At 39.5% G+C, this 9395-nt stretch overlaps 1 protein-coding gene across 1 annotated transcript in view; it reads left to right on the top strand.

Annotated features, from left to right (window-relative positions):
* The window catches only part of LOC144970738 (uncharacterized), a 227970-nt gene extending 221797 nt beyond the window's left edge, over nucleotides 1-6173 (top strand). The window contains exons 19-20 of the mRNA XM_078910705.1: nucleotides 308-465; nucleotides 2570-6173. Of these exons, the coding sequence (XP_078766831.1) occupies nucleotides 308-465; nucleotides 2570-5381 (2970 nt within the window). The 3' untranslated portion in view covers nucleotides 5382-6173. The remainder of the gene's footprint in view (nucleotides 1-307; nucleotides 466-2569) is intronic.
* Nucleotides 6174-9395: the final 3222 nt, after the last annotated feature.

Here is a 9395-nt window from a genome sequence, read left to right as displayed (position 1 = left end):
ATTTCTTAGAAAAGACTCTTTACTCACATTCTCTCACCGTACTTAGGTGTAAAATGAGTACCTGGCCGTCAACAGCGTTGTCTCTGTCCGAAAAAATTGTAATATCGCCTAACAGGTGTCATGTCCCGTTTTACAGGTTAAGTGTTGCTATCGAGCAGAGACCCCTTGTAAAGCGCTTTGAGCACGTTTAGTGGATATTGCTCTATATAAATGATCCATTTTTAAATTATTCCGATATAATATTATTTTGGGGAAGGTGAAATATATTTGATTTGAACGGATCTTTCTTTAAATGTTTCCCCAATAGCTTGACCAGAAAATCATTCGTCTGGAACGCCTCTTGGATATCCCCATCCACCCTATCCCGAGACTGACGGAAGAGTTACTCTACTTGTTGCCAGAAACGCTCGGGGAGAGGGCGGCGCCCCTTGGATTCAGACGAGGGCGAAGAAGGGCTTTTGAATGGTAAAGGGACGAATCTTTAAATTTAATGTGTGGGCTCTCTCTGGGGGAAATGATTCCACGTGCCGCTGGAAGTACTTTTGAGATATGGCCGACGTATACCTATTTACAGGCCTGATAACCCAAATTGTTATGGTCTCATTGTTGTAATGGAAAATACTCTCATACCAACGCAAAATATTATCCCTTTTAACAGTGTAAAATCAGACCAATAATTCCGTTCGGTGATCCGACCTGAAAAATATGGGGACGTCGGATATGCTAGTAAGAGGTGTTTTAGGACTCTCGTGTAAAAATTGGAATTTCTCAACAATTTGATAGGCTATTTGGGTTTTTCTTTTGTTTCGTTTTGCTTTTGTTTGTTTTTTTTTTTTTTGTTTTTTTTTGTTTTTTGTTGTTTTGTTTTTTTTTTTTTTGTTTTTGTTTTTTTTCTGGGGGGGGGGGGGGGGGGGCTGTGGTTAAAAAAATGATTGCTGCATATTTTCACAAAAAATTTAGCAATTTTCTTTTTCCACGAGGAGTTTTTAAACGTTAAAATGACGCTCTAATAATTTTGGAGCCGTTTTTATCAAAATCTAAACCAATTTTCTAAATGTCCATAACTTAGCATATTTGTAACGTATTATCTATCATGAAATAAATTGAATAATGTTGAACCCTTTTACACCAAAACAATACCTCAATTTCCATTTTTTAAAGACACATTTCAGCACAATCACCACCAAACGTGCTCAGAGCGCTTTGCGTCCCTAGGACTTCCCTAGCCTTAACATGCACGAAGAGACATTTCATTTTGTCGTTACTAATCATCTTAACAATGATTGCAACCGACGTGTACTAGCTGATATAGATGAGGAAAAAAATAGAGTTCTTATAAAGTGCAATATCCATCAAACGTACTCAAAGTCTGATAAACCCAAAATTGTTATGGGCTCACTGTTGTAATGGATCTTCTCTCAAGCAAACATTCATTTATTTGCAGGTTTTATATCTCAAAATGTTTAGGACTCATTCTCAGACCAACGTGCTCTTATTTGCAGGTTTGATAAAATTACTTGTCACGAACTCATTGTTATAGTAATGGAATGGAAATACTATCAAACAAACATACACTTATTTCAGGTTTGATGACCCAAATAGTTATGGGCTCATTTTTGTAATGGAAATATTATCATCCCAACGTCTACGTATTTAAAGGTCTAATAACCCTAAATGTTATTGGTTTTTTTGTTAAAATGGAATTACCCTCAAATACCCATCGTATACTTACTTATTTGCAGGTTTGATAACCCAATTTATTTTTATGAGCTTATTGTTGTAATGGAAATAATATCAAACCAATGCAAAAATGATATTATCCATTTTAAACAGGGTCCATAATTGCGTTCGGTTATCACGTAGGGGGAGGGGGGGGGGAGCGGGGCGGTGGTTCTTGTTTTTTCTCTTGCGTAATTTGATCAAAAATACAATCAGATTCCAAACAAGCAACGGAAAATCCAAACAGAACAACGTGACTAATCAATGACAATTATATTCTCAAAAATGAAGTAATTATCAATTCTGGTCCACTTCGGAAATTAGACTATTGAAAACGCTCTATTCTCTCCGAACAAACAGATAAATAGTTGAAAGCTACTATCATGAAGAGATCATCTCTCTCTTTTCTCTCTTCTCTCTCTCTCTCTCTCTCTCTCTCTCTCTCTCTCTCTCTCTCTCTCTCTCTCTCTCTCTCTCTCTCTCTCTCTCTTGTTCTTCTTGTTCTTCTTTACAACCTTCAACTTTGTATTTGTATCTTATAATTTGTCAAACCATCTCTCTTAAACTCCCTCCCTCTCTCTCTCTCTCTCTCTCTCTCTCTCTCTCTCCCTCTCTCTCTCCCTCTCTCTCTCTCTCTCTCTCTCTCCCTCTCTCTCTCTCTCTCTCTTTCTGTCTCTCTCTCTCTTTCTCTCTCTCACACACATTAATTTCTCTTTCATATATATATACACACACACACACACACACTTTCTCATAAACAACACATATACACATAGGCAATAGTATACATCCAATGCATTAAATAATATTAATAATAATATATTCATATTTATTATGTTTTAATTCCAAGGTCAAACTCCATATCCGATGGCGGGGAAGGAGTGACCTGGAGTGTCACAGAGAGTGAAGATCTCAAGACTGACACAAGCCTGTTGTCCCCTGGGCATTCCTCAGCGCTGCCAAAGGAAAACTCCAACCAGAAACAACACGATAGAAATCCTGCCCCCTGCAAAGGATTCGAAACCATCTATGGGGAAAATGTAACAAAATCAAGTAAATGCCATTGCAACAAAAATAAATCAACTTCAGCAGAACAAAAATGTGCTCAGAATCTGTCGTCGTTATCTAGTGCGTGGATCAAACATCAGCAAATCAAAGACGAGATCAAAGTCCACGATTTTTCTCACCCATGTTCATGCTATTCTTCCTCTCCCTCTCCACCCAAATCTGGGAAGAGAACAGCTAAATCCTACTGCAAAGCCGTATGTGAGAGGAACCATAAGCGCAAAGCAAAGGCGCCAAATGAGTCGAACGTCACGGGAGACGGCGATAGAAAGGATGTTCACTATAGCATGGTTCATCAGAGTTTGGAGCTTCTAAAACTTTCTCTACCCGCAGTTCCTTTCCCAGAACGCATTGATCAGGCTAGATCTCTTCCGGAAATCTTCGAATCATCGAGAAGAGAGAGTCTTGAAGACGCTACGGAGATAAGAGCAACATCTTCAGACCAGGCTGCGACGAACGCTTTGACGCTTTGCTCCAAGTCTAGTTTGAGTTCTCCAAAGAAAGAATGCACTGAAGTTCAAGTTGAGATTCCTAAAAGTTCGAATATTGTTGGAATGGGGCCTGTCGAGATAGAGAAACCCAAGGATGTTAGAACTAGTTCGATTCAAAGTGATTCTGTTTTGTATGATTATAACAAGGATAACATTGGCGTCACTGTGACTGCTAAAACTAACGATAACGATAATGATGATGAGGAGGATGTGAAATATTTGTCCCAACTATCCCCTTCCCAATCTTGGCCTTCTCTAGATTTCAGGGACGATGATGGTGTGGCATGGGGAAGACCCAAGGGTCAAAGTCATAAACAATCTCATAAAAAGCACAGGCCTATGTTAAAACAAGCAACTGTGTACAGCGTTTCTGATCTTCAAGTCTTTTCTTTTGACGAGGGTGATGACAAGGATGATGATGATGATGATGATGCTGATGATGATGATGATGATGATGATGATGATGATGACGATGATGATGATGATAATGGCGATGGTGGAGATGAAAATGGAAATGAAATTACTGATTCATTTGAGATCGACGGAAAGGATGATGGTGTTGATGGTCAGTCTTGGCAAGAATCATCACTGTTGTTGACTAAGAATCAACGAGACGGACATTCTCATGCCTGGAGGGACGATGCTGCGCGTCATAACAAAAGTTTTGAAATACAAGATTTACACACTCACCAAAAACAGAAATACAAATTTCATTATCATAAACTTTCACTGGACAACAATAACATCCTTCAAAAACATTTGCAACGTTTCCAAAACATTCATAAACGACGGAAACAGCTTTACCTGCCTCTCCACCAATCGTCTAAAAGTGATCAAAATTTAAACGGGGAAAGAAGCACAGAGGTAAACGAAACAAATCATAATTTTCGTGAGATGACCGGAAACAAACGGAAACACACTTCAGCAGATAATCTCACACACAAAACTCGTTCTAACAATTTATTCAAATACATATTTAAGCCTAAATCTTGGCAAATCCAATCCCACCATGCTAAAGAGTGCTCATCCGCTCATTGCCAGTGTAGAAATAATATAAATAAAAATGTGAAATTCTCATCACACCATTGCCTTCATTTTTCAAATCGTTTATTCGACCACGACGCCTATGACCCAATTGTGCCTAATGCAGGAAGTGACGGTTTAGCAACTTCTGTAACACGTCGCCTACTTCCGCAAGAAGACAACGGTGATAGTTCTCCACCATCTCTTTCGACACTCACCACTTGGCAATCGTGCTCGGCGATAGAACCATCTTCTGAACACCACGAACCCAACAGAAAATCCAGCTTGCCTGCAAACATCAACTCATCTAACGAATTGCCTTTTACCAATATATCACCTACACAATTAGACAACAATGTAAATGTTAATAACAATATCACCAGTAATCCAGATTCAAATTCGAGGGAAATAACCAATACAAACTACAGCAACCATGCAAATGTATCATCAGTTGCCCCCCGTACTAGTTTAGATCTCGCAAATGCTAACACTACCAAGTCCAACACCAACTTCCCTATCTCTTGTTATTCTTCGCCTCGCATCCAATCGTCATCGTTGTTTTCGTCAACTTCTTCATTATCATCGTCCCACCAGGATGAAAACGTTCCTTTTGCTGGGCATCAATCGAACAAAATAGAGGATTTTACCATGAATAAAGCACAGCTCCCCTTATCCAACAACCTTGTTATCAAATCACTCCCGACCCGCCAAAGAAATCGGGTCACATCAAAACAAAGTCAACAATCGTTAACAGCATCTCGGGCATTACCACCACCACCACCACCCCCGCCATCATCATCATTATCATTATCACCTCTACAACAACATCAATCAGCATCTACAGTGTCGTCATCACTTTCATATCCTCGAACAATCCTTACCGGAAGTATTCACCTACCGTTGACGTCAGAGATGAACAATAACCCCTTCTCCCCACAACAGAACACTCCTTCGGTGAACAACACACTCGCGAGTGCGGGTGACCTATTTTGGCCTATGACGTCAGTAAAGAAGAAAGATTCTATTTTAAGTAACGCGGATGCTGTAGAGACGGAAATTCACGAGGAAGTGTCCGAGTGTTAATTATATTCAAGTAATGTTATTGATATTTCATAGCCAAGTGGCCGAGTCTTTTGCCGTGTGTCTACGTCAAGCAGTGCCGATTGACACGTTATCTTGTGCGGCTATGTGGTTATGTGGTATGACACTCGCTTTCCGATCGGAAGGTCCTGGGTTCGAGCCTCGCTCGGCGCATAGTTGAGTCCTTAGAAAAGGCTCTTTACTCACATTCTCTCACCATACTCAGATGTAAAATGAGTACCTGGTCGTTAACAGCGTTGTCTCTGTCCGAAAAAATGTAATATCGCCTAACCCGCGTCATGTCCCGTCCTACATGTTAAGTGTTGCTGTTGGTCAGGGACCCATTGTAAAGCGCTTTGAGCACGTTTAGTTGATATTGATCTATATAAAAGCTCTTTTTTTATCTTGTCTATTAACCATGTCAAGAAGTGTCAACGTCGCTGACAACCTGTAACCCCGTTCAGAGCAGGACTCAAACCCCGGGACCTTCAGATCTGAAGGCAAGTGTCATACTACTAGACTACATAGTCGCTCTTTTCAAACATTATCCCACTCTACTCGGGTTTGAATGAGTACACAAGTATAAGCAGTGATATACTATTATATTACAACACTGCTAGTACAAAATAGGACGCCGAACAGGCCACTTTTACTGAATGGAAAAGAAATCGCCTGTATGAAGATCAATGGACATGGTGAGATTGTGGAAATTCTAAATAAATGTACATATATTATGATGATAATAAATAATCTGTTAAAGAGATAAATAAAATTAATGAGTAGAATAGGTTACGGTAATAATGAATGGTTTCTGTCTTGTTAACGCTGCAGAAACCGGAATAAACTCTTGGCTCTGTGGGCCTTAGGACTCGGACGTACTATCAAGAAGTCCATTGTGTTTACTCCGATTTTGTTTCTCATGAATTTCGTATAATGTTTCTATAGTATCATTTAAAACCCGACGTGTACTTATTTGCAGGTCTGACAACCCAAATTGTTTTGGGCTCATTGTTGTACTGGAAATAATCTCATTCAATTAAACCAACGCAAAATGTCATCCATTACAATAATATTAGATAAAGCCCGTAATAGTTCTTAATTATCAGACCGAAAATTATGTTTATTTCGCGTGTACATATATGCAGATCTGACATCCGAACGCACTTATGGGCCTAGTTAACATTATTGTAATGGACAATATTTTGCGTCATTTTTTTTTTTTTTTTGAAAATTCCATTACAACAATGAGCCCATGATGAATTGGTTTATCAGACTTGTAATTAAATGCGCGTCGGTTTATATCGTTTCAACTTGTTTTTGTTGTTGACTGAAGAAGGGTTTTTATGCCGAAATTTCATCATTCAAGAATATATATTTTTTTTCTTGGTTAATTGTTCTGGCATTTTAACAACGTATTGGTGACATAGAATGGGAGCGATCTATATTCATGTTTTCGTCCAACCTAGTCATCGATCACATGATGTGTTGCTGTACAACGATTGGAGTTTTCTCAATTTAGCTAATCACGCTGCTTTGTTTATGAAAGTTGTAAACATACCCACGAGTAAAGCAAAATGATCAATTGGATACAATAGTCTGATGTCACACCGCCTGGCAACGGCGGCCATCTTGGTTCTAAACAAAGAAAATCATTACTTTTTATTCTTCAAACTGGCTAGAACTTTTCATATGTCTTTTGATCAGAATGTGTAAAAGTCAAAACATGATAAAATTTATGGGGTTTTTTCACTCTGGATACGCTTTTATGCTCGCCGGAGAACTATTTCATAGGGCGTCCGCCATTGTTCCGATAGTTTAGAGCCAGTATTACTAAGTTACCATGCGTCATAAGTGACGTTACGACTGAATCATACTGTAACATTGGATATTCTTAATATGTGAACACTTTTCACTATGTGGATCATTTTGAGCACGCTTTGCAATGTGACCAGTGACCTCCAGCACATGGAAATGTAATATTGATCGTGCCCATTTATTATGTCATTGTAGAATTTTAGTTGTATTTTTTTCTCTTAGTTTTTAGTTTTGTTTTGTTGTATTTTATTTTTTGTTTAGGTTTTTGGATTTGTTTCTGTATTGGGGTTATTTCTTTTTTACTGTGATGATTCATCATATTATTTATAATGGTGTATGACAGCTCCACGCATGGATTGTCAACGTTGAGTTCGTGTTATGATGGTTACAAAAAAGTATGAAAGGTAAATTTATTATAGAAGAGGAGGAAGAGGAGGAGGAGGAGGTGGTGGTGGTGAGGGGGGATGAGGAAAAGGAGACGGAGGAGTAGGAGCCATTGGGCCCATAGAGCCGGAGTTTATATCCGGTTTCTATAGTGTGAAACAGACAATAGCAATTGCTTGCTATCCTTCGAACAGGATGTTAGTCAATCGCAAAGTACTTTCCGCCAAACCTAAAAGGGTTAATACTGACCACAATCAGAGCGCAGCCTTTTAAACTTATTGATGCAATGCGTTTAGGTAAAATAATCGCAACATCCGTCAGCCAATTCAAAGATACCAACACACAACCCTGCGGGTCGCCTTTAACGTTTATTGATAAATATAATTTAGTGAAAACTAATCACTAACTGGTTGTCTTAAAATAATACCATTTTTTATTGTTGTCGCGTCGTCCAGTGAGTTGTAGTTAGTACTCAAGTTGGACGGCGATATAATAATATGATATAATATATAGATGTATGTGCTTGGCTAAGAAACTCACAACATTGCCATCCGGAAGTATAACGGACCAACATACAAACTCTGTGTAACCATGAACTTTTATAGTCTGGTTAATACAGTTTAGTGAGAACAACTCACAAACGCGGATGGCAAAAACAATAACAAAGGCCTGAGTGACGTCATCTGCATACTATCTATAGATGTATGTGCTTGGCTAAGAAACTCACAACATTGCCATCCGGAAGAATAACGGACCAAAACACAAAACTATGTATAGATAGCATGCGCTTGGCTAAGAAGCTCAACATTGCCATCCGGAAGTATAACGGACCAACACACAAAACTGTGTGTATCCATGAACGTTTATAGTCAGGTTAATACAGTTCAGTGAGCATTACTCATAAACGCGAATGGCAAAAAACAATAACAAAGACCTGAGTGACGTCTCCCCGTGTGGTGTCCGGGGTCCCTCAACTGAGAGGGTCAAGAATAGCCCAACGCCAAGCCAGCGTGTCGTAAAAGGCGACTAATGGTGTGTGATTCCCCCATCTTTGAGTCACCTGGTCCTCCAGGTTGGGGGTTGGCAAAGGGTTAACACCCCTTTCCGTTAAACTCAAACCGTTACAGAAACACAGACAGACAAACTAAATCCTTTTTTTAGCTTGGGCGACCGAAGAGTTTCTGGAATTACAGAATTTATGAAGGACAACAGACAAAGCCGAAAGGACTCTGCTGACCCGATGACGTCTTCGCCAAACAAGCAGCTTCGAATTGCGTCGTGGAACGTTCGCACCATGTATGAAGCAGGAAAAAGCTCTCAAGTTGTGACTGAGATGAGAAGATACAGGCTGCATATACTTGGAGTAAGCGAAACCCACTGGATACAATCCGGACAGAAACACCTCAAGTCTGGGGAGAAGATTTTATATTCAGGGAGAGGGGACGGGATTCATACACAGGGAGTAGGAATAATTCTAAGCAAGTTTGCCCAGAAGTCACTGAGAGGATGGGAACAATGCGGAGAAAGGATCATTATGGCGTCCTTTACAACACTGAGTAAGAAGATCAGCATGAACATTGTACAGATCTATGCCCCAACAAATGATGCAACAGATGAGGACAAAGATACATTTTATGGTCTGCTACAACAAGTCATTGACAAGTTTCCAAGGAAAGACATCAACATATTGATGGGAGATGCTAATGCAAAAGTGGGACAGGATAACGTAGGCTATGAAGGTATCATGGGACGTCATGGCATGGGAGAAATGAATGATAATGGAGAGAGATTTGCAAATTTCTGTGCATTCAACAGTTT

The sequence above is a fragment of the Berghia stephanieae genome, chromosome 4 (genome assembly GCF_034508935.2).
Source record: "Berghia stephanieae isolate SIO BIC M18660-M18661 chromosome 4, UCSD_Bste_1.3, whole genome shotgun sequence".
Taxonomy (NCBI): domain Eukaryota; kingdom Metazoa; phylum Mollusca; class Gastropoda; order Nudibranchia; family Aeolidiidae; genus Berghia; species Berghia stephanieae.
The sequence above is the reverse complement of the archived record's forward strand: the minus strand, read 5'-3'. Positions and strand labels throughout refer to the sequence as shown.